General features: G+C 40.6%; 3 protein-coding genes across 4 annotated transcripts in view; 1 reads left to right on the top strand and 2 right to left on the bottom strand.

Annotated features, from left to right (window-relative positions):
• Nucleotides 1–15,659, bottom strand: part of ubr3 (ubiquitin protein ligase E3 component n-recognin 3) — a 37,548-nt gene extending 21,889 nt beyond the window's left edge. For both annotated transcript variants that reach the window (XM_080497873.1, XM_080497872.1), the window contains exons 1-24: nucleotides 15,143–15,659; nucleotides 14,075–14,214; nucleotides 13,707–13,859; nucleotides 13,328–13,483; nucleotides 12,793–12,833; nucleotides 12,434–12,500; nucleotides 12,231–12,361; nucleotides 11,865–12,093; nucleotides 11,223–11,402; nucleotides 9,697–9,830; nucleotides 9,513–9,599; nucleotides 9,360–9,425; nucleotides 9,174–9,263; nucleotides 8,944–9,072; nucleotides 8,801–8,853; nucleotides 8,567–8,700; nucleotides 7,612–7,697; nucleotides 7,375–7,516; nucleotides 6,270–6,366; nucleotides 5,096–5,237; nucleotides 4,588–4,692; nucleotides 4,334–4,504; nucleotides 1,359–1,804; nucleotides 150–238 (exon numbers count right to left, since the gene is read on the bottom strand). In XM_080497873.1, the coding sequence (XP_080353999.1) occupies nucleotides 150–238; nucleotides 1,359–1,804; nucleotides 4,334–4,504; nucleotides 4,588–4,692; nucleotides 5,096–5,237; nucleotides 6,270–6,366; nucleotides 7,375–7,516; nucleotides 7,612–7,697; nucleotides 8,567–8,700; nucleotides 8,801–8,853; nucleotides 8,944–9,072; nucleotides 9,174–9,263; nucleotides 9,360–9,425; nucleotides 9,513–9,599; nucleotides 9,697–9,830; nucleotides 11,223–11,402; nucleotides 11,865–12,093; nucleotides 12,231–12,361; nucleotides 12,434–12,500; nucleotides 12,793–12,833; nucleotides 13,328–13,483; nucleotides 13,707–13,859; nucleotides 14,075–14,214; nucleotides 15,143–15,576 (3,502 nt within the window). In that variant the 5' untranslated portion in view covers nucleotides 15,577–15,659. The remainder of the gene's footprint in view (nucleotides 1–149; nucleotides 239–1,358; nucleotides 1,805–4,333; nucleotides 4,505–4,587; nucleotides 4,693–5,095; nucleotides 5,238–6,269; nucleotides 6,367–7,374; nucleotides 7,517–7,611; nucleotides 7,698–8,566; nucleotides 8,701–8,800; nucleotides 8,854–8,943; nucleotides 9,073–9,173; nucleotides 9,264–9,359; nucleotides 9,426–9,512; nucleotides 9,600–9,696; nucleotides 9,831–11,222; nucleotides 11,403–11,864; nucleotides 12,094–12,230; nucleotides 12,362–12,433; nucleotides 12,501–12,792; nucleotides 12,834–13,327; nucleotides 13,484–13,706; nucleotides 13,860–14,074; nucleotides 14,215–15,142) is intronic.
• Nucleotides 15,660–17,093: 1,434 nt separating this feature from the next.
• Nucleotides 17,094–19,568, top strand: mettl5 (methyltransferase 5, N6-adenosine). The gene is made up of 6 exons (XM_080497678.1): nucleotides 17,094–17,400; nucleotides 17,492–17,673; nucleotides 18,311–18,393; nucleotides 18,988–19,039; nucleotides 19,111–19,160; nucleotides 19,482–19,568. The coding sequence occupies exons 1-6, from the start codon at nucleotides 17,186–17,188 to the stop codon at nucleotides 19,521–19,523; spliced, it is 624 nt and encodes a 207-aa protein (XP_080353804.1). The 5' UTR covers nucleotides 17,094–17,185; the 3' UTR covers nucleotides 19,524–19,568.
• Nucleotides 19,209–24,350, bottom strand: ssb (small RNA binding exonuclease protection factor La). The gene is made up of 12 exons (XM_080497676.1): nucleotides 24,254–24,350; nucleotides 23,385–23,463; nucleotides 23,188–23,291; nucleotides 22,077–22,251; nucleotides 21,592–21,699; nucleotides 21,419–21,522; nucleotides 21,012–21,083; nucleotides 20,883–20,925; nucleotides 20,656–20,796; nucleotides 20,394–20,577; nucleotides 19,809–19,928; nucleotides 19,209–19,693 (listed from the first exon to the last, which is right to left on the bottom strand). The coding sequence occupies exons 2-12, from the start codon at nucleotides 23,442–23,444 to the stop codon at nucleotides 19,614–19,616; spliced, it is 1,191 nt and encodes a 396-aa protein (XP_080353802.1). The 5' UTR covers nucleotides 23,445–23,463; nucleotides 24,254–24,350; the 3' UTR covers nucleotides 19,209–19,613.
• Nucleotides 24,351–24,407: the final 57 nt, after the last annotated feature.

Here is a 24,407-nt window from a genome sequence, read left to right as displayed (position 1 = left end):
CAAAGTAGTACTAATAACTGCCTTCTTGTGTCCAACACAAGAAGGCAAAGCACCAATTGTTGGTGACTGCAATAATGTGTTCAAGCTCAATGAAGTCAATGAAAATGTGGCAGCAGGGTTACGATGACAGTGTGTTGTGGCTTCCTTACCAACATCCATGGCCGTTTCCATGAAGCTCTTCTGCCTGGAGGCAAATTCAGCGAGCAGTTTCTGTTGTCTCTCTCTCGCCCTCTGACGCCTGAAAGAAAGTGAAATTGAATCCGTATGAAACCACCGGCTCAACAAGCCCCATTTGTTCTCGACTCAGAATTAAATCATAACCAGTGTGGAGATGACAAAACATATAAAAACAAAAAACTAAGCATAGATTTGTCTCTTTGAAGGTGAACTACTCTACATCAAGATCAGTACCTGAAACTAATTTCGCTATGTATCAGGATATACAGTCACTGAAGCGTGTCTGATTTCAACAAGGCTATATGGCAAGGAGTTGAAAAAGAAAAAAGTCTTAAGCTAATGTGGGGTTTCGCCCAACTGCAGACACAAAGTATGAGACCTGACTGTAAATTAAGTGTCTAATAAGAGAACATAAACAAATGCCGACAGGACCGTCACAGCTCAATGATTTCCACTGATGGGTTCTCAGGCGCCAACAACCAGCCTGAAGATCAGGCTTCTCGCTGCAACTGACCGCTTTGCTATCTGCTGGTTGCCCTGGAAACGGCTCCAGTTCATGTGGATGGGTACAGTTCTACTTTTAATTGTGTCTGTGGGGTGAAGCCAAGCCCCAAAGCAAACCATTATCAAATAGTTATGGCCCGTTCCATCATCATTACAGGGAGGAAATTGGAGACATGGACTGCTGGGTGAATGCGAGGTAAAAAGCCAAAGATTACAAAGTGCGATTTTTTTTTTTTTATTTAATAATCAGAAGACATGTGTAGTGTTATTTAAAAATTTATGAAATTCTTGTCTATTAAATAATTAAAGTTGACTAAAAAAAACATCTGATATCTTCAAAAGCTGAATGAAAGAACTAAAGTCAGTTCACATAAAGGTTGCAAAGACCTCCCGGCTCACTATATTGCAGAGATGCTGGTCGTACACTGTTCATTGTCCAATTATATAATGCCAAACAGTTGTTTGAAGTGATTATGGTAACAGTGAAAAGAATTGATGAGCCCCTCATTTGGAGAAAAACCTGATTATATACACACACATAGGACATCGCTCTGATGTCATAGTCGTCTGATTTCTCATTTCTTGCACTTATACACACATTCTTCTATATCCCAATATCATTTGAATCCAACGACATGAATGCACAACTCCTGTATAGACATGCAGTATATAATTACCTCTCTTCTTTATCCATGGTTTTCTTGTCAGTGGGACTATTCTTCTTTGGCGGCACTGGAGGACACACCTTCCCACAAATGTCCTGGATGCTACGCTTGATCTGGCAGCTGCGCGTCGCCGCCTTGGTTAGGATGCGCTCTATGGCCGTGATGCCATCTCCATGCGCGTGGCGGCTCGTGTCCATGTCCTCAAGCCAGGAGGCGGACAAAGAGTTCTGCTTGGACGACAACTTCTGGTGCAGCTTGATGAGAAGGGACAGCATGCTCTCCCGGACTTCCAGGATCTCGGTCACCAGCTGCGGAGGCGTCCCCGGCGGAACCCAGCGGGTTGAGGAGCTCTTAGGCCTGACAACCTGGGCGGCCTCGCTGCTGCTGCGGTTGATTATCTCCTGAAACTTCCTCCTGCGCTCTGCAACCAGGCTGAAGACTTGAGCTTCACGTAGGTTCTGGAAAGGCATTAAACATAAACGATTATTATAATATTAAATATGTGCTTATACATTTTATGAGAAACACAAAAAATAATACACACAGTTGTCATATATGGGTGATGAAGTGCCACAGTTTGGACATTTTCTTTATATTCATGTATTCATTTACGCAACCGAAACACATAGATGACATAAATAGTATTGCACCCATAAAAATGTTTTATAGTACTTGGTACATATCATGCTTACACTAAATCTATAGAAATAAAAGAGAAACACAGTAGTGACAAGCTCTTCTTCAAATTTACACCGATGTACTTTGGCAGATAAGCATTTAAATATGAGCCGTGCTTCATGAAATGGCATCACAAATAGCCTGGTGGACTTTGACAGACTGTCGAAATCTGTTATTACCATATTCAGACAGGAACAATACTCATTAAAGTCAAATCAAATGTCCATTATAAAATTTCAGCTGACACTTCACCACAGCCTGCATGTAGAGCTTCCAGAACAACCACATTACTGGGAGAATTTCAAATTATCACAATGTAAAGCACGCGAGCCATCTGAAGGATTGCTATGACCCGACCTGACAAAAAAGGACATGAGCTGCACTGTTAAATAAACATACATCATATAGCCCAGTCAAGGCGACATCAATCATACTGACGTGCGGTTAAAAAGCGTTTACCCCAAACCTGCATTACACACGTAATTAGTTTCAGCAGTCGAGAGAGAAAAACTGCTGAGGCATAGCAGTACACACACACACACACACACACACACACACACACACACACACACACACACACACACACACACACACACACACACACACACACACACACACACACACACACACACACACACACACACACACACACACACACACACACACACACACACAGCATCCCACACCAAGGCAGACCTCCTCTGAGAAGCATAAAACAAATGCGTGCAAAGAAATACTCTCATAAGGGAGATAAAACGGAGACAAATGCAGCTTCTACTCTCATCAAAACCATTAGCTTTCTTCACAGAAACAGGTGCAGACAGCTACCTCTCTCCAATTCCCTGAAAGACGCCTGGAGTTCTGTGGAACGAGTACAGCAAAATGAACAAAAGCAACGATAACAGATAAGATGAGAATAAAAGTACCACACCAAGAATGCACGCTCTTAAAAACGTGAGGGGGAGAAAAAAAACAAAACTGTGTGTCTGAAGAGTTCACCTTGAGTTTGAGATCAATATCAGTCCCTGACAGCAGACTCGCATACAGTCCCGTTTAAGAAGGTAATTATAAATAGAATCCTCCTTTTAAAAAGAAAACTATTTGATTGAGCTTGTATATAAATAGACATCGTGAAAGTGATGGTTTGGGGAACTCGCTTCCAGCTTTGAGTATGAAATCATTGGACAAGGTGCTGGTGATTTGGTAATCATATGGGTGTGATCTCAATATCAGACGCCTGTTGGAAATAACGCCAATTATTTTGGCTCTACTTGTATAAGTGCAAATCGAATGAACATGGATCCACTACAGTCCACCAGTCCTGATATTCACCCTAATTTGGAGGAATTCTCCTTCAGCTCCTGCACTGAATTCAGAGTTTCACTATGGGTGAAAACTCAACTCAACTCAACTTTATTTATAAAGCGCTTTAAGCAGCCGTAGCTGAGACAAAGTGCTGTACATTGAAACAAAAATATAAGAGGCAAAATAAAAACATTAAAACAATAAAAACAATAAGAAAGCTAAGCAATAAAAACAATCAGATGGTAAAACAATAAACAAAACATAAAAAGTTAAAACAATAAAAAACGAAGGCACTAAAACCAGAGCAGAGTCTCACGCTGAGGTAAAAGCCAAAGAATAAAAATGGGTTTTAAGACGAGTTTTAAAAAATGTAAAAACAAATTCACTATCCCTGGCCATCACTATAAGAGTGAGGCAATTCATTCATTACAATGTCAGAAAAGCTGCCATCTCTTTCATCTCAGTCCTCTTGTTCACTGAAAGTGTTTCGGAAAAGCTTTGTGATTTTATCTTCAGGGGAACATCTCAGGAACGTTTCCTACAATCTACCAAGTCAGTGAGAAAAGTTTATTTATGAATACAGATGGAGATACACCGCTTGGTTTATTATTTCAATTCCAATTTTAAAGTAAAAGCATATTTGATTCTTTTGCACGGTCAAATACAAGTCAGCAGCCAGTTAGTGAAGCTAAGCAATCTGGAATCATGTTTGTGGCAAACAGAAATGGGCTTAATATGCCAGGGATGCTCTGTAGTTAATGTGTAGTGTTTTGTTTGATGTTTAAGCAGATACCTAACCCAGTCTAGCTGTTTAATTTAAGCCATTTGAAAGGAGGTGCCTGTGACATCTAAGTCTCAAAGCTCTACAATTTACCCACACCAACTCAAGACTTCACCCGCACTGCACAGAATCTGAACCCCCCCCACCAAAAATCCGTTGAAACTGGCTGTTTCTAACAGTATTGCAATCGAAGCCCAGTCTTTGGCAGAGCTGCCTTTTTTACCTGGCCATAAGAAGAAGCTTCGGTGCTGGTGCTGGGAGGGGCCTCTCTCTTCACCTCAGGAGCAGTCTCGGGAACACGCACCCTCACGAAATTGATGACATGGTGCAGATTGGAGAGGAGATTGGTGCCTGGAAACCAGCTGTCGTGACAGTGCTCTTCGATACAAGGCTCCTGGAAGCACAGCAATCAGTGAGACACAACTCGACACCCAAGAGTCTGCAGCGAGAGCAAACGGCTTGCAGCAGACGGCCCACCTCATCCTCTTTGGTGTCTTGCACCTGATTGTCCAGTCCCAGCTCAATGAGGTAGAGCACCATGCAGAGCACATGTTCAGACATGTTCTGGTGATCCATCCAAATCTAGGAAAAAAAAAAAGAATCAGATCACCAGCTTCAAATGAGAAACAGACTCGATAAACATAACAGTCTATACAACGTGTAGCACAATTACTTTAAAGTCACAACACTTGGGTGTAACATAATTATACTTGGTCTTATTGAAAATACTATTGCAGGGTTACCCATGAGTTAGTGAATCCATTTTTTTTTAAACCATATCTTACTACATCTCCACAATAAGGTGATTTTTACTTTTGTTCAGCCTTGTATTTGATCGACATTTTAATGCATCAATACCAGATAAAACTTGAGTTAAAACTCCATGCACACTTATTTAAAATGCTGAACACTGAGCCCCAGGTGTGAACTAGAATGTAAGGACAATGTTATACTGCGTCGCCTGAGGGAAAGTTGAAAAGCTCACCTTATATAGTAGCGTGAATATCACAATGTGCAGTGTCTTGCAGTGCAACAGCCTGATTAGACCTTTGTAACAAGGGTGCAGTTGAGTCCTCTCCTTGTAAGGCGGCCATGGGTTGCCAGTGTGAATGCCAAACTGTTTCAGACTGGGGAAAAAAAAAAAACACCAATCACAAAGTGAGGGGAAAAGAAAGACTGCAAATCCATTCCCAGTAACATAACTTTCACACCTCTTCTGCAGGGGCTAATTTATACAAAACAAACAGGTTGATCTTCAACAAAAAGAGAGAAGCCGAGGAAAGTAACAGTTTGTTAAAGTGACACCTAAAATCGCTCGGTGTAAATCAATGTAGAAAAGATGCGAGTCTATGGAACAGAACAGCCGATGGGCAGCACTCCATTAGTGATGATGGAATCATTATTATATGAAGCAGACGGAACATGACAGGCAATCCATCATATTCAATCTGTAGGAATGAGCAACATGGGGCTGTATCACACAGTGAAGATGGCAGCTTCAATATGTCTGAAGGTGAAAAAAACGCCTCCGTTTCAAATCCTCGCTGAGAAAAAAAGGGGCACGTTGTACGTGAAAGAAGCACAAATAACTACAGCAGTGAACATAAATTACAGAGACATCGGAGAGGACGTAAAATCCCATTACAAAAAACGCTATCTGCCCAACTGCCATTTCGAGCACAAAAGCACTTGGTGAGGATCCATTTTGGTATAATTAGCATCTTCACGCGTTCCAAAGAACCTGAGAGAAAATTAACCTGAAGGTATGTCCTTCACCCCCACTGACATGTTTGTCCTGCGACGTGTCTGTAGCACAATCAAACAAGAAAGATTTCCTCAATTCTATTACAATTTAGCCTGAAATATTGATTTTTCTGGACAGCTATCTAATTGGAACTAACTCTAGTACCGGTAGCAGTCGGCACACCTAACCTTTCTTATCATGTTTCTTGATGAGCTGGTGAAAAGAGGTCACACCATGAAAAAGGAGGCGGCGAGGTTTTTTTCCTTGGTTAGATACTCAGTTAACATGAAAACAACCAACATACAGCGAAGCTGAGAACAACAACAACAGACTATGGCAGCAATGTATGCTGAATTAAGCCAATTTTTGTGTGAAGAAAAATAAATAAATAATTGAGGCAACAGTGTTAACTTACAATGCCGAGTATCTGTCCATTGCCGACTGGACATCACGTCGATAGACTGTTCTAAGAACAACCATGATCGGGTCAAACTCCTTTTCCCACACTTCAGCTGAACGAAGAAAAAAAAAGAAAAAAAAAAAGAAAGAAAGATGCATTACAACTTCTGGTACAAAGTGACATTGATTCATTTACTCCCGTTTTTTGCATCCTCCACAAAAGTGTGGTAAGTCTGCCCCCAAGTGGATTGTTTGAGATGTTAAAGTCCAACAGTCCAGACGGAGAATCACACTCATCATTTTAAGAGGAATCTCATCAGGAGCCGCTTTTGGTGGGAAAATACAATTGAAAGTGCCTGGCCTGAAACAATGTGTGAGATTTTATGCACAATTAACCATTTTCAAGATACTTCTAAAAATGTCATAGAGCAGCTATTTAATTTGTTCTGAGCTATATTGATGGTGTCGCCACCGTTTGTTCAAGTTGGTCTGAGTTTTATGTCAGACACCGTAAAAGACCCAACCTGACAAGTTGGAGGGTTCAGAGCTTTGCCTGTAGTCTTACATTTGTGGTTTGTCATATACTACATAAAAAGCAAAAAAAAAAAACATCCCAGAAATGACACAAGCAAAGATTTGAAGGGGTCATAAGTCTATGCAAAGATCAGGAAGTAAAAATACAACTCTTCTCAAAACCTGTCTGATACTGTCTGGTGTGAAGAGATGGGAGGCAATCAATTGTCACCTCTGATTTTTTTAATTTGAGGAATACAAATTTGAACTACTTGAGAATCAAAACTACGAGTTGGAAACCCATGAAAATCCACATTGATGAAGCCTTAGGCAGCATTCGTAGTGATCCACTGGTGGATTCCTCGAAAAATGATAAAAAAAGGCAACATTCATAAGAGTCACCAATCTCGCTTCAGAGTTTCAACCGCTTGGTTCTGTAGGTTTTATAGGAAAAGCTACAACTAACTATTGGATGATGGAGGCCAGAAGAGGTTCAATAAATTCGAATTGATTAGAATTATAAATTGCAGGTCCAAATACTGAACCACTATCTTGTTAAAATCCTCTAAGTGAATGACTCTTTTCCCCTTCTGGCACAGTCAACCTACCTTTAGGTGTGTACATGCCCTGCTGCATGGAGCCTCCGGGCTCAAACACTGGTGCCTTAAAGTCAGCCACGGCCGAGAGCATATCCTCAAAACTACAGCTTCCTGGAACTATGCCACTCTTTGGGTTGGGATTCTCGGGAATCTAAAGAAAATATACTGTTAAGGGAAGAAAACAGGTCATGGATAACTGAATGCCACCCCCCCTGTAATGCGTTTCTTTTATTTAGCGAAGGATACCAGGTCAAGCAGGGAACTGTGTGTACGGTCATTCATACACAGCTGAGAGACCATCTCGGCCCGGAGGATCTCGTCGTCTGTCATCCCTGCCAGCGAGAGAGAGATGGGAGCAATGAGAAGTTGTTACTATAATGGTGGAACAGAAAAGAAGATCTACATTTAAAGCAGTTCGATGTCACTGTATGTGTCACAGTAACAAGCAGTAGGAAGACCCTCGGTCGTACATCTTCTTTGTTTTTAATGTACACAACATGTACAACATCAGGTCCTCATTCATTCTGATTTATTTCAAGCATTGTTCAAATGCTATTTTCAGTTAATGTTAGTTTCTGTTGATCGCAGCACATCAAAGGAAGACCTGGAAATCTAAAAAGCTGCTCTTTGCTGCAATGCAAAAAGAGGACATGTAATATATTTTAATCAGGGAAAAACCCCACCAAGAAACTTTCAGTATCAGAAAGAAACTTTAGCTACAATTGAACCCATTTTTCCCAGGTATTACAACCTTTAAATTTTAGCCATAGGTGGCAAACTGTGATTCAGGAGACAGTTCAGCTTGTAACTAAAATGGAGGTTCCCAGCTTAGATGCTGACTGTAATGAGCAGCTCGCTATGAGGCTTTCCTGCTAATTTTGGCAGGTACAAAAACAAAATGCTCAATGACAGGAGGAGGTGAAAAGAGTAAAGCAAAGCTGTCATTAATACTGAATTTTTCTCTTCTTGCAGAGTATGTATAGGCCCTTAAATATGAATGTATTTGAGCAGGAACATGTTGAAAACATGCAGGACTAAACCAATACAGTACCAGGATTTAACAACTCTGTCCTTGACTGTCTCAACAAATAACATCTCGAGAATATTTGCTAATCAGACGATACCTTTCCTAGTTCCAGCTATGTTGGAGCAGGACGACAATCAAAACATGAGGACGAGGACGTGATGTCGGACCGCTTACCCAAATGAATGCGAAGGCTTGTCAGTATGACCAGAAAGGTCAGCGCTCCCTCCAGCATTGGTCTCTCCTGCTCAGAATCTAACACGGCATTCTGATGCTGAGACGCCATGGTCAACAGGTCCACCACTTTGAACCTGTGTTGGAAAGGGTCGTGGATCAAACGTTTCCCCACGGAAAAATGTCTCTGCAATAGAAATCCACTTTATATTGCACCTTTATTATAACGGAGCATACCTCTCAAAAACACTTGAGATAAAGTAGTCTGGATCCAGCCTCGATGCACAAACCTGTAATAATAAATAGAATTAAAATTTTAATTTGAATAAAACAAAAAATTTTAACTATAATATTTTGAAAGACATGTCTGATTTCCCTACCTGCAGCAGGTAGATGTCTGGATCAATCATGGAGTTGCAGAAGTGCGACTGCACATAGGTCATGGCCTGTCCTTTAATTTGGAGACCATTTCTGACCCACATGTTGCTGTGGATCTCTGACAGGCATGCCTGCATGTATCAACAACAACAAAAACATCCACTGCTTAATGTCCAGATCATTTAAGAAGATAGGATAAAAAAAAATATATATACAACTAAGTCCGCGTTACCTGGATTTGGAGTGGGTGCACCATGATCTTCATCAGCATCTCTTGGTCGGGGAGAAGGCTGTCCAGATCTAGACCTTGACATTTCACAGCCTAGTAATTTAAAAAAAACACATAATCATCATGTAAAAAAACTCCACATACAAACCAGATGTATAGATTACAGTCAGATGGGAGCCACTGACATACCTTACTCAGGAACATGGCATAGTATCGGTGGAGTGGCAGATGAAACGTCACTTGATTTGGAGCAGGCTATGAGAGAAGTAGAGCAAGCGGGTAAAACCATGTAAAGAAGGATTTACTGTAAATAGAAGAGTGTGCCTTTGTATTCTACCATACCTCGTCAATGAAGCAGATAGTATCAAACCACATCTGCAACGTCTTCAAACAGTAGCGAACCACAGTTTTGGTGTATTCCTGGGTTTCCTGTTCAGACAGTCGCCGTATGAAAACATGCATTGAGTCAAAAAGGGTTTGCAGGAGCTTTGAATAAGAGCAGTTCAAGTGTGGAGACGAGACTCACTTTGACTTTGCAGTGTGTCAACAGACCCCACATTGGTTGAGCACAGGCTTCAAGTTCAGCTGCGAAGGCTGCATAGTATGTCTGAGACTCAAATTCCACGTGTTCGTTCAGCTCTCGCTTATTCAGGTTCATACCTAAGACGGCGGGAAAGTCAAACAGTCAGCACACGCGACCAATTCCTAATGCTCCCTGAGAGGCATTTTAAAAATTACAATTAAACTTGGAATAAAGATGTGAAATGTTCAGCCCATTCACTCTTTGCATGCACATGTGGAAATAGATACATATGCAAACATCGGCACAAGTTCCTGTGCTGCAAACATTCATTAAACCTGTGGGGTTTACAGCAAGAGCAGTGTGATACACGTGTATACAATGTTTTAGTGACACTCTGCTCAAAGCGTCAGCCAGACGACACTCAAGCCCACTAAACAAGGGTGAGTGTTTATTTTTAGGGTTGTGGTGGAGTTGAGCACGGCGAATGAGCAGCACCAACCACAAACCTTATTCAGCGACAAAGAGTTAAACGGCAATGGTGTTATTTACAGTAAAGGGCAGGTAAAGTTTACCGCTGACTGAGAATAACAGTATGCATATATTGGTTTTAAAAATCTGCTCTAACCGAAATGCACTTGACTGCCTGCGTTTTTATCTGACCTTTTAAATGAGAAGTAAAGGAGCAATTATAACTGCAGTTGTATGGAGTCATAAGGCAGCGTGGAAGTGAGCTTTTAACAAGGACATAATTAATATGGGAAGTTATTGCTTGAACCCACAGTGCAGCTGAGCAACCTTTTTGAACAAAAGAAGCATTTTCCCTCCATAGTGCCTATCAAAACCATACTTAACCATATTTAACCATTATATAAATTTATGTTGCGTTAACTTCATTTTAAGGTCTTGCTATATATACCAAAAATGCGAGTTCTGCCTGAATTTAGAAACTCCCCAAACTTTAATAAAAATTAAAAAAAAAATGCTAAAAATAATTATTTGTATTAATTTTTCTCCTTCAACATTATTTCTTCATCTCCAAAAAAAACTCTTTCATATCAAACCCCTTTTTTGGGGGATTTATCCATAAGGATCACTGACCTCTTGCAGTGGCAGCTGAAATATTTGAGTTATCCATATAGCTAATGATTGTCTCGATATTTAGATATTTAAGTCTCACAATTTTCAGCATTAAAGTCAATTTAAAGAATGTTCTTGTTTGCGACAGAATCACAAATTAATAATTCTCTAAAAAGAAATGTTTTGCCACCAGGTCGTCAAAGAGTTGCTGGTTGCTTCGATGATGCCAAACAATAACAGCACATCTTTGTTGTGAGAATTTGTCTCAATTCGATCAAACGATTACATAAACTAAGAACGAGAACAGTGAAAATACAGTAGATCAATGTGCCTGCTCAGCTATTTGCAAATCCACAATAAATGCATTTAAAACGTTGTAAAACTGAAGCTTGGGCTTTAAATCTTCTAAATGTGGCGTTTAAAAATAGCAACAAAAAAAAAAATGTCATTACCTTGGAAAAATGACACAAAGCTCATCCACAGCATCAACAATGATTTGTCTTCCAGGAATCTTTTGGCGACACTTTGGTGTGAGAGGATGTTGATAAAATCACTAACTAGGGGCCAGTACGTGTTGTTCTTCAATAGTGCTTCACTGCAGTTCACCACCACATGGCGACTGTTCTCTTCATCTAAAAGAAGGAAACAATGAAGGGAAGAAATTCAGAAAATAAACAATAGCAGGGCTGTTTTCTTTTAAAGAGAAAAAAAAAAGACTTCAAGAGAAAACATGTTCATAAGCAGTGCGAGTACAAGTTGCACAATTAACCACATGTGTGGTAGTACAGAAGTGAAAAATGATGTTTGCAGTAAGGACTTTACTCAAAAATAAAAATGTTTATATGAATTTGTTTTTTTGTTTTTTTGTCTCAATACAAATTGTAGATTTCAGTGCTTGATGCGTCACCGTCCTCTCGCCAGAATATGACGACATCCCGGAGTGACGGGCTCTTTGAGTAATTGCATGTTTTTGGGCATTTGGTCCCGAAGGCAGAGACGCTCAGTTTTTTTTTTCTTCTTCCTGAACTTTGCTTTATTCTTCTCTAACGAGATCAGTGTCAAGCGAGGTGAAGCGTGTCGTCCAGGCAACTCACCCTGAAGTTCACTTTTAATAAGGCAACTCTCCATCATGTAGAGGAGGACGGTGACCATGACTTCCAGCAGGCCGCACTCCTCGGTGACGTGTCGGGCCAGCTCCTCGTTGCTGAACAGCTGTACGCTGATGTGTACAATGCGGTTGGACATGGTGTCCGACTCGTGGCTTTTCATCAGTGTTTTCATGATGAAGGCATAATGCTGGACAAATGTTTTTGTGAATGTGATCTGTCAGAGACAAAGAGAAAGGAGCATAGTTTTTTTTTTTATATGGACTCTAAAGGGGTGTCAAGAGGATAGACGAACAAAAAAGTTTTACAACAGCAGAAAAAAAAAAAACATGCATTTAAGCGAAGAGAAAATACCTTGTAATCTTGATCTGGCAGCATGTTTAAAAGGAAGGTGACCATCTTCTGAGGAAACTCGTATTTTATTGTCCAAAACAGCAACTCTTCAAGGAAGTATTTGTGTTTCAGTGATTCAATAATGCGCGGGTCTGAGGACAGAATAACAAGCGGTAAGCAGGAAGTCAAGACTTTGTTCATTTTGCTTTTCTTTATACATTCACCTCTGGTACTGCTGCTCAGCTTGACCCTCTTCCTCTGACCAACAGACTGGCCTCCATCTTGATCCTCCTGCAAAACACAAAATATCAAAAATTCTTACAAGTGCAAAAGACATTTTATGGTACCCGCAGATTAATTAGACTATATACATTTGATTAGAGCAACCAAATCGTGATCATAAACTGAGCTTGAAGATATCGGGGAAGGGCATTTAGCATCATTACATATCAATGAGTCAACAGACAAATGTAATCAGTTTTTGATAAAAAAAAAAATTTCATTTAAAAACTGATTAGTCGTTTTTACATAAAAACTGAAATCTAATGTAATCAGATTATCCAAGTGTTAAAATGGGAAATACCTCCTTATTAGACTCATCTGGGCTCCCTGGTCCAGTAGTTCCTAAAAGAATACAAATGTTAAACCACAATAATCCATCAGTTAAATCAACCAAACGTACAGTAAGAGGCTGGAATAGAAGGGAAAATTGTTGCCGCAGTGATTGACTTAAATAGGCTGCAAGTGTCCGTTAGTTTAGCAATACTTTTTTTTTTGTTAATCTTAATCACATAATAATTTATGAATAACATGGGGCATAAAATAAGCATTTTATGTAGAGGTTTAGAGGTTAAAAAAAAAATTTTTTATTTCTTTTTAAATCAGAAAACTTTAATGCTTTAAAACATTAAGTATGGCTGCTTCAAAATGTTGCACTTTCAGGCATTAAACACTTATAAAAAAGGAGAAACTAACAATAGCTTATTTCTGGCACATGCAGACACAAGAAGAAAATCTGCACATATTTCTTAAAAGATATATTTCAAAATGATCCAAGAATTAAAAAAGAAAAACGATTTTTTTTTAAGTTAAGCGAACTGAGGTAGTAATATTCTTACCCAACAGGGCCATTGCTCCTGCACCTCCTTCAGCCCCGACAGGGACGTCCGCTGTGGCACCTTGAGCTTTCTCCTCCACAGAGACCAAAAACGAGTTCTTGAGCGCCGACAAATACTTGTCATAGTTCTTTTTTGCATACAAATTATCTTCTTGGCCTGGAATAGTGAAGCGAAACAGAAGCCTCATCAACAAAATGGAACATTTCTTTTTTTTTTTTTTTTTTAACAAAGTGCTAAAACATGTGAACGTTTAGGTCTTGTGAGTTGTAACTGTGCTGCTGACACAGACCTAAAAATCACCATTATATAATTTTCTTAAAGAATGGGGATTGGCAGCACCAAAGAAATACAAAAGTAAAGGCCACATCTTGATAGTTACCCATGCTCAAGTCAGTGAATGTTTGCTGGTTGGTCAAGATCTTCGTCAGTACGGTCCTCATCGCTCCGCCCATTTTCGTAAGTTCCTCCAGGAAGGAGATGTGAGGCTCCAGCTGTTGGAGAACTTTCTGCAGGTCTCTCTCAGTTGAGGTGTCTGGGAAAGTGAGATAAGAGATAAAAACCATGAGGGGGCCCCATACATTATTTACATAATTTCAGATGTAAACATTTTATATAACGTCTATCTGGCTTGCAAAACATGAGTGGATGCTGGAAAATTCCAGTGGCTCCAGTGGTATAGAAGATGAATGGATGGATTTGAATGGTGGGGCACAAGTACATTATGTTCTATACATTCCCCCCCTTTACCTGGTTCAACATATCCATCTCGAAGATATTGTATGATGAACAGGATGAAGCGAGGAAGAACCATCTCGGACATCAAGAGAAGGTCTCGAGGTATTGACGGGACATTTTCTCCCGTTCTCAACCGATGCCGTCGGCAAAATCTGTTGAGGAGGAGAAAAAAGGGTGTTAGCTCATAAAGATGTCAAAAAGAGAATGGCTGCTACTTCAATAAACTAAACATGTGATACTAATGGGTTTTATAGGGGGGCGTTTTTATAGTTTCAGTCTTTAATTGCCATTTTTTTCCTTGGTTCTTTAAATAGCACATTACTAAATAGGCCTAATATTTGGTAAGGCTGAGGTTAATGATGGTTGGATCCAGAAAAAAATATTCTGTGATTTGTCTCCCTTTCTTTGAATACATGTTATGAAGTCATAAAGCACTCAAACTATTATGCAACTTGCTTATTGCTTAAGACTTTGCTTGACTATGGTGTCATCAAAACAAATCAGTTTTAGGCAACGATACATCTTGATATTGTAATAATTAGTAATCGAATACGAGAAGTTTAACAGCATATTTGACACTATCATGTTTACACCGTTTTACTCTTCGAAATGCAAGTTTGTTACAATAAATTGATACACAATACAACTAAATGAAGGGTGTTTATTATCATGTCCACGTGTATATGACACGGATCCAATGTAAACAAGGACAGAGACGTGACGTTGAGACAAATACAACGCACAGGCTGTCAGTTAATTTAATTTAATTACTATAATGTCAACCTTTAATCAATCCGCATATTTTATATCTACGGATGTTTGCTCGCCGATGTGAGCCTCGACAGAGTTTCAAAGTCAACGTGTTTCCTATTAACGCACGACGGGAGCGAAGTGACACTCCAAAGTGTTGCCCTGCCCGGTGCTAACGCTGCCCGTGACGGGCCCGGTACCCCGGGTCTGCCGGTGTCTTCGATCCAGGCCTCTGGTTTCACCAGCGACGCTTGTCAGCGCGATCACCCCCCCAGCCCCCTCCCTCTCCGTCAGTTAGCTTTAGCTTTAGCCAGCTTAGCTCGGACTCACCCGCTCTCTCGCATGACATTACTGTCTCCACAGTCGCAGGCCCCGCCGGCCTGGCTCCGGAACATGTTGAAGTCATGGCCCGTGTGGTCCCCGTTGTTGAAGCACTCCGCGCACAGCGACATGCACGGGGAGATGCCACAGGTCCGGCATCGGTACGCCACGAAATTGGCCGTCCAGACCAAGCCGCACAGGGTGGCGTTGTCATAGGACCGGACCGTCTTGCAGAACTCCTCGAAACCCTCGCCTCCTGCAATCAGACATTTGCACCAGTCGAGAGCCTCGGTGTCCCCCGCCGGTTTCTCGGGATCGAGCACCGCGTCGAGCAGCTCCTGGAGCTGCCGCAGTCCGGAGCTATTGTCAGTCCGGTTCAAGTCCGCCTTCAAGTGAGCGGCAGTGGCTTTCTTGTCCCGGCGCAGCAGCGACGCCGCCATCATGCTCTCTGGCTTGTCGTCCACAAATTTATTTTTGTTGTCTTGTTTCCATGTTCTCGGATTTTCTCGCGATACGGATCGTTACGTCGGCGTCGCTGGCCCCGCACGCTCAATTAACTTTCGCTCCCTGCGCAGTGACTATTGACCAACCAAGAGAAAATCCACTTGTCAGTGTTGCGTGCGATAAATAAAGAGGCTGGTTGTTCGAAGCCGCTTCCGCTCAGCACAGTCATCCGAGTCCTGTGTTGTTTTACGTTTCTACGGCAACTGACGGCCTGTGTGGGGACTGTCCCGGTCCAGTATGATCCAGTCCGGTCTTTCCTCCAGACTCCAGAGATCTGCCAAAACACTCGCTATCAGCTCAAAACATAGACGGGAGATAACGTCTGGTATAAATTATGCAGAAACCTCATATGTAACACGCTCAAAATGATTCAGACACACCACGTCACCATCACGTGGCAAATTCATAGTTTCACTTTAAGTTTGTTTACCCAATTGTCACATGGTTTTGGTGTCTACAACTTTTAAAACCAAAAAAAGGGGTCGTTTTCGTAATATTCCACTACGGGGGGCTGGAGAGCAACATGTGGCTCCAGAGCTGCAGGTTGCAGACCCCTGGCAGAGCTAATTCACTTAATTGTATTACATACTTTATCTTGTGTTGCACATAACCTCTGTGTCATGCATTTATTGAAATGATTGAGGGACTGTGAGAAATTGCACGCCCAACCCAATAGTCGTGCAATGTTTTGATATTGTTCAGTATTTCAAGCATTGTTCACTTTGCAACTCAGTGGTTCTGTTTGTATGTCTGGTTAATTTGTAATTCATAATATATAACCATATATTTTACCTCTCTTCTTTTTATTCTGTATTCTTCTATTAGTGCTTATATTATCTCAATTATCTGACTATTTCATTGCATTTAAAGTGCTTCAGATGAGGATTGATATCATCATATACATGGCACAAGAAACAGCAAACAGAAAAATAACATTTGCTTTTAACATTGTTTTCTTTAAGATAAGGCTCTGCTCTGTCAATCTGATTATTAGCTTAAATTGTTTGTTTGTTTGTTTGTTTTTTCATTTTACTTATTGTAGTCTGATTGTTGTTTTTTCGATATGTTTATAATATCGATTGAATGGATGGATGGATGATGATGACGATGATGATGATGATGATGATGATGATGATGATGATGATGATGATGATGATGATGATGATGATGATAAACTGCACAGTTGTTTTCCCTTTTATCATCTCACCTTTTTTCTGACGTGTTTCACCAAATCACATTGTTCTTTATTTAGAGCTAGTTATTTTTTCTTTATTTTGTTTATTCTATACTGCGACACAAATAAATATGTTATGACGTTATCATTAATTTTTAAAAAGCGAATTTGGTTGGTGGTTGGGGGGGGGGGGGTAAGAAAAACAAAGGTTCCGGTTGGCCCGCGTCGGAGTGTTTTGGTTGAAGCACACTGCCGTGCGGAAGTCGCCTACACACACGTTTGGATGTGGATCACCACTTCAAAACACAACTCAAACTGTTAATTACAACTTATTGGGGTTGTAGCAGAGGTTGGAAACATCCGAGCCGCAAGGAATGAAACTGAAAGAGCTGGAAAGCTGCCTTCAGCAGGTGGACACTTTCGAGGAGCCTAAAGTGCTGCTGGAGCAGTATCCGACCAGTCCTCACATCGCCGCCTGCATGCTGTACACCATCCACAGCTCGTTTGGTGACATTGAGGGGAAACTGGTGGCAGACCTGGGATGTGGCTGCGGAGTCCTCAGCATCGGTGCTGCGATGCTTGATGCGGGGTGAGAGCTCCGAACTCCTCCGCCACCCTGTTTCCACATTAGGATCGTGGATCTTCTCTCGGCGTCACCGTCTCTCTTCCTCTCCCCGCAGCTTGTGTGTCGGCTTTGACGTCGACGAAGACGCGCTGGACATATTTCGACGAAATGCAGAGGAGTTTGAGCTCACGAACGTGGATCTGCTCCAGTGTGACCTGTGTTGTCTGGAGGCTGATGCCTTTGCTCAAAAGTTTGACACCGTTATAATGAATCCGCCGTTTGGGACCAAACACAAAGGTGAGAGTTGATTCATCTTGCTCTTCCGATATGCCCGATCTGACAATATATTCGGTCATGGATCAATCTCAGGGAACCTATCAATCGATTCCCCCACAGACAATTTAATAAACTTGTTAAAAAAAAAAAAACCCAACCCAGACATGCTTAGAGATTGGGATGTCTATTTACTCCACAGTATGGAGGAAGGATTTGATGGAAGAAGCCATAATCCAGCTGCACCTCGAGTAAACCCTAAAACCAATCCAGATGAACTTCAGTTTCATTTCATGCATCTTTTTTTTTGCCTCCACAACAATGAGATGGAATTCTTAATAGTGCTTTAAAATGTTAAAACATCAAACATGGAGTCTGGGACATTTGACTCTGCATGACCTGTGTGGTATAAGCATGTGAACTGCAGTTATCTTCAAAACAGTCCTTTTTTTACCAGGAGCAGATTTTAAAAGAAAACATCCAGCGTGGTTGCTTTTGATCTAACCGTCAATACTTAATGATGGCTGTATTGGACATTTCAGACAAATTAGTTATTACAGTTGCTTGTGAGTAAACTGCACAACTAGATCAGTAGACTACAAGTGTCTTTGTGGCCTCATTCGTCCAACATTTATTGTATTCTCACTCTTTTCTATTTAAGGTATCGACATGAAATTCCTTCGAGCTGCTTTAACCATGGCCAGGACGGCTGTATACTCACTTCATAAAACGTCAACACGGGAGGTAAATAGTGAGAAACTGGCCGTCTGTCTGCAGGAGAATAACGTTATGAAAATTGTTATTGTCCAAGTCCTAATTATTAATCAATTTGCATTTTTTTCAATAACACTTGACTGACGTTTTACATTGTGAAGTATTTTGAGGTGTATCCTTAAATTAAAAAGTGCCATTCGTGGGTCACTGAGTTTCCCTGACCAAGGCCCTTAAATCCCAGATTGCTCAGTTTGTGTGAAGAAGCATAAAGACTTGCACCAAGTTAAACATGTAGATCACATGATCCACTGTGGTAATACCAGAGGGGAGCAACCAGTAAGCTTTATTAATACTTAAATGTAGGAATCAGCTCAATTGAGATTTACCAAAATGTCAGCCTCGTGACTGCCAATGAATTTTTTATTTAACTATAATGGCAGTATTTCAAATTCATGTCTGGCTGAAATGTGATTTTAATTACTGCATTCCATAACGTGTGGTGTGATTTATGGAACCCAGCCAGATCAAATCTCATAATTTGGCATCAGCCATTTTAGGTTCCTGGAAACCTTTATTTATTGACGTATTTGGACACCTGACATGTCTTTGCTCATCCGATTACAGCACATTCAAAAGAAAGCCAACGAGTGGGGAGTAAAGATGGAAGTTATTGCAGGTATGAAAGCTACAGTTCATCTTTTTTGTAGTGAAAAATGTTTCAATGCTGACAACACACTTTCTTCACAGAGCTACGGTATGACTTGCCAGCATCTTACAAGTTCCACAAAAAGAAATCGGTAAGTTCGCAGAACATGTTATTGAGCTGTAAATAACTGAACATTCATTTCTATAAAGGTTTTATTTGCGATTCATAAATGCAAACTTAACAATACGACCACGTAAAATTTGTCCAATGCAGGAACTCCGCAAAACAATGGCACACAAAAACTGAATCCAATTATTCAGATGAAATAAAATCAGTCTGGAAGCACGCATTTGTTGAACATGATTAAAATGAAAATACCATCTTGAGCGAAATATGCAACACATAATGAGGCACAACATAAGGGACTTCAAAGGCTGAAAACTGACACCCTGCTTTGCTAATATTTTTATAGGTCGACATCGAGGTGGACTTCCTGCGATTCTCCAAAGCCTGAAGTTGAATTGTTCACTGGAATGGATTAATAAATGTAAATAATGTTATAAATGTTTTCACCAAAAGAAACATCCTGGCTGCAATCTCATGACTAAGAACCGTTTTCAGTTTTGGGAACTTTTGCTGCAGGTCCATCAGCATCTTCTCGTTCCCTCTTTGGAGCTGCAGGTGCTGGGGTTAAAAAAATAAATTTAAAAAAAATCAATTCAGTGTCAATGACATGCTGGTTTAACACATCACGGATGGATTAAAAAGAAAAACATTTATACAAGTGGTCTGAACTCACCATCTTCGTCGTCACTGTCAAACTTAGTCTTCTTTCCATGATACGGATTTCTGCCTTGATCTCTGCCTCCTCTTCCTCTTCGGCCTCCCCGTCCTCGGCCAAATCCTCGTCCTCGTCCACCTTGATGTCAGAAAATACACATCAGTACGAGATCACAAACTGATCATATGAAAACTTAATTCTGAAATCAAATCCTGTATGCTGGTTGCTGCTAAATGAGGTTTGTTCAGAAAATGAGGTGACTTCACAGGAACCTGAGAAAGTTCATACTTCCAGGCAACACGTCACAAAACTTGACTAGGACCTTAATTTTTCACACATTTTATAAAACCGATGCCCGATAACACTTGATATTTTCCCATCTTAAATGTGACTGAGCTATGAAGGCTTTCCAACCCAAAAGTCACTCGCAGAGAAGATGACGTAAATTCCCTCGGGGAATAATAAAGGTTTTCTATTGTAACTCAAATGCTGCATTTGAAATGACAAAACTTAAAATAATTAAAAACTGATGAGACTGAAAAGACATAATATATAAAACCAAAAGAAGTTTTGAGGAAAAAACACTGAAGTAAATGTTGTTACCTCTGCCTTTGGACCTGCTGCAGGACTCCTGCTGGGCTTCGATGATCTTCTTCATCATTTCTTTCTCCTCCTCTCCTTCAAGCAGCTCCCATGTCACACTGTTGTCCTTCACTTTCAGGTCTTCTTTGTCCTTTTTGGCCTTCTCAAAGGCTTCCTTTGCATTTCCATCAAATAGAAGCGTGCCCTTGAAGGTAAGAAAACAACCACAAGTTCAGTAAAATGCCACCATTTTAGCCTCTCATTCCCATATTTATTTATTTACCTCTTTGGCTCCTCTTGTGAAGTCGACCCACTTGATCTTTCCGTGTCCAGAGAACAACGCGTGAAAATCTTCTCTGGAAACATCGCGGAGATCTCCAGAAAACTTCAACAGACAACCGGTCTTCTCGTTGAGCAGCAGGCCCTGCAACGCAAGTCAACGATCATGAACGAAGTCTTTTTCATCGAGCACTTTTTTTGAAAAGGTGTTGTAATCTTCAGTGATCTTACCATTTCTTTGTCCTCTGCATCTTTCTGTTGTTGTTCCTTGTTGCTAAATAACAGGGTATTTTTGATAAGGGGAAAATGTCAATGTGGAAATAATTTCATGACGACAATTCTGCTGATTTTTGTACTCACTGTTTGGCTTTGGCTTTTGTTTCCGCTTTCATGTTTTTTCTCTCCTCTGCTTTCTTGGCATGATAGTCCTCCCTAGGAAAATGAAAAACAAAAAGTACAGTGACATTCATCATGATGAGACCGCCTGAAAAATATTCAAATGTTGATTTTCTGGCTGAAAAGTTCAATGCTCTTTGAACACCTCAAGTGCGGGTTGCCATGGCAACCAACTATATTTGCATTTTGCAAACCATGAATTACCATTTGTGGCACATCTCAAAATCCTTGTCACAGACTTGATTCGTCACAGAAAATGGCACAACAGACGTTCCAGCATGAAACACCTGTGCCCCTTTGCACTTCAAGAGAAACGCTAATTTTAAATAGTTGGCCTTGTCATTAATTTGCCCAGGCATCGACGGACTGACCTGGACATCACGAGCATCTCGTTGTCTTTGAACGATTTAATATCAGAGCATTGAAGGAATTCCTTGGCAGACTCTTCCGTCTCAAAACAGATGAACACCGATCCCTGTAAAGACAAAAACATTTCAATCACGACCTCTCAAACATATGAAGTAATGATTTGAGGTTTATTTACCTTGAATTGCCTTTCCAGATTTCTCCTCATCTGTATGTTTTCAATGGATCCTTTTCCACTCAGCCACTCCTGAATCTCATCGAGGGTTGTGTTTAGAGGAAAACCTTTCTGAAAGCCACAAAACATGCAATCAGATTTATAATAGAACTTGGGTGTTTTAGAAAATAGAAAAGCCTGATTGTGTAGTCTCAAAATGACAAAACATTGTAAGAAAACAAGATCCATATTTTTCTGAATGCTGCAATGCAGTCAAAGAACTCCATCATACTCTTGTTTTAGGTGAAATTAATAACCTACAATTATCAGCAGAACGAGACAAAAAACTATTGGCATTTAAGAAAATTGTAATGTGTAGGGTTAGAAAAAAGTTTAGAGTAACAGCAACAGCTTTAAACAGCTGAATTACCTTCAAGAACTGCATTTCAAGTACATTAATTTCTACTTTGCTGCATTTATCACTTGAGCATTCAGTATTGTAAACTCACCATGTAGACAGACTTATGTTTCAGGCCATCTTTGTATTCCTCATTGAATTCAGGAAGGGGTTTGCTTGGAGACCTCCTGATTTTAGTCTTGTCTTCATTCAATTCCAACAGGCCCGTCTTTGATTTCTGTAGAGCTTCGACGACGACGCTGACGTCTGTGGTCAAAGACTTCAATCTGAGAAGAGAAAAAAGTGCTTTAATGAATATTCAGAGAACACCTGGTGGGGGATGGGCTGTGCCCCTTAATTAGGAGACTGGATGATTCTGATTAGCAAGCAAAAATGCAGACTCACTTAACCTCACATCTATAGTTCCTAAATTACTCACAATAACACTGTCGGGTAGTTAATACCAAAGTAAAAAAGGAAATAAGTGGAGGGGCGGATGTAAATTTTTGATAATATGAATCATATTTGGCAATGAAGTTGTATTCTTGAATTTGAATTATGGAGAAAATAACCCCCTGGTCACTTTCTGAATAAACATTCTCATAGAAATGATCATTTACAGGTGTGTAATTTGGTTCTGATGCTGAAACTGACATCTTGGAAGTTACTGTATCCCGTGTGAGGCCGCGCCGACTGGTCGTGATCACAAGTTACAACCCTCAATTATAAAGAAGCATACACAAGTATACAAAGCAAATTGAAGAGAGACTGTGGACAGGAATCGAGCCAATTGAGTTCCAGAAATTTAGGGAGCCGAGGCAGTACAATGTTAATGTTGAAGCTCCTTTTAATCCTCCTCAATGTCATGCACATTTTGGACGTCTCCTGGCTTCAGCGTTGATGTCATCATAAAGCTTGAAAAAAAAAAAAAAAAAAGCTCACTAACGAGCCCCTGATAGCATTCAGGTGTGTTGCAACTGGGAGAGACTTAAAACATGCTGGATCGAGGCCCTCGAGGACCGCAATTGTGGACCCCTGATATAGGCCCACTCAGTATCTGGTGCATAGAACAAATGTGTCTCACAACTTTAGCAGTTAACGTACTTTGAGTTAAACAACTGAAGAACATTTTGAATCCAATAATGCAAATCACTCAGTTCAACATGTTGATCTTATACAAAGGACACATTAGGTCTTAAGCAGAAAAAAACCAAAAAACAAACCTGTTGAACTTCAGCATGGTCTCCAAAGGTACCCAGCCATCTTCCAGTTGCAGCTGTTCTTTGAGAAACTTATCCCTTGGAAGATTGTGATCCCCAAAGTAGTACTAGGTGGGAATAAAACAAAATGCTTTATTTTGTTGGATTATTTAAACTGGATTTAACTTATCAACGCCGGAAAGTGCTTTAATCTGCAGTACCTCAATTTGTCGGGCCACTTTCTGCTCAACTGGAGACATTTCTCCTTTATTTTCTGCCATGATTGTTCCGTCTGGCAAACTGTAACACACATATAGATAGATGATACACTGATGTAAATGACGAGAACTATATTTAATTCATGGAATAAAGTCAGAACTACCATTTAAAAACTGAAGTTGAATTTATTTAAACCAGCTCGACAAAAGGCAATTTAAACAATTCCATGTTGCATTTTCAACAGAACCATGAACCCGTAACATTTGTCCATTCATTATCTGATAATACAACAAAATGAAGACCTAATTCTTATTCATTTTTACGTCTGAGCTCCATAACAGCATCTCTCGTTTCAGATTCAACACGCAGCTTTGTACTGCGCGTCATGTTTTAGCAGCCAGAAAGCATATGTACGAATCCACCAATGTCATACTTCACCAGAAAGTAGTTGCGCTGGATATATTCGCTCGGGGGAAATCATACAAGAGGAAAAACAAAACTGACAGGAAAAGTATTGCAGCCGACATTTCTGCCATTGCAGCAGTTAGCTTCTTGGCTAATCCCGCTAGCTTAGCTTAATTGCAGGCACGTTGCTTGACCATACTTCTTGAACCCAAACGACTTACAATACCAGGTCGTGTTGATTAATGCACACCGCAGTCAATGTAGTTACTAGTTAGCTCCGAGTAATTTCGGGAGAAAGTTTAATTTGTCATTTATACTCGGGGTAACTCAACAATCGGCTGCACGCCGTTCAAGCCGGCAGGCGTCTCCTCAGTTCGTCTGAAAACGGCATAAAAGAAGTTGCAGGTAACGCGGCCACTAATAGGAAACAAAATACATTTTCAGTGACATTCGAACTCATACTTACGGTATTTAGAGACACAGTCTGAAACACTTTGAACCGCCGGGAGAGCTGAACTCTTCACTTGTCCGTTCACACGTTGTAGAGCTGCGTGCTACGGAGCGCAGCGAGGACCAAAAGACACAGCCAGCGGCCGCACACACCGTGTGTGATGACGCAT

Source organism: Blennius ocellaris (genome assembly GCF_963422515.1).
Source record: "Blennius ocellaris genome assembly, chromosome: 6".
Classification (NCBI taxonomy): Eukaryota; Metazoa; Chordata; class Actinopteri; order Blenniiformes; family Blenniidae; genus Blennius; species Blennius ocellaris.
Note: the sequence above shows the minus strand (reverse complement) of the source record. Positions and strands in the feature narration are given on the sequence as shown.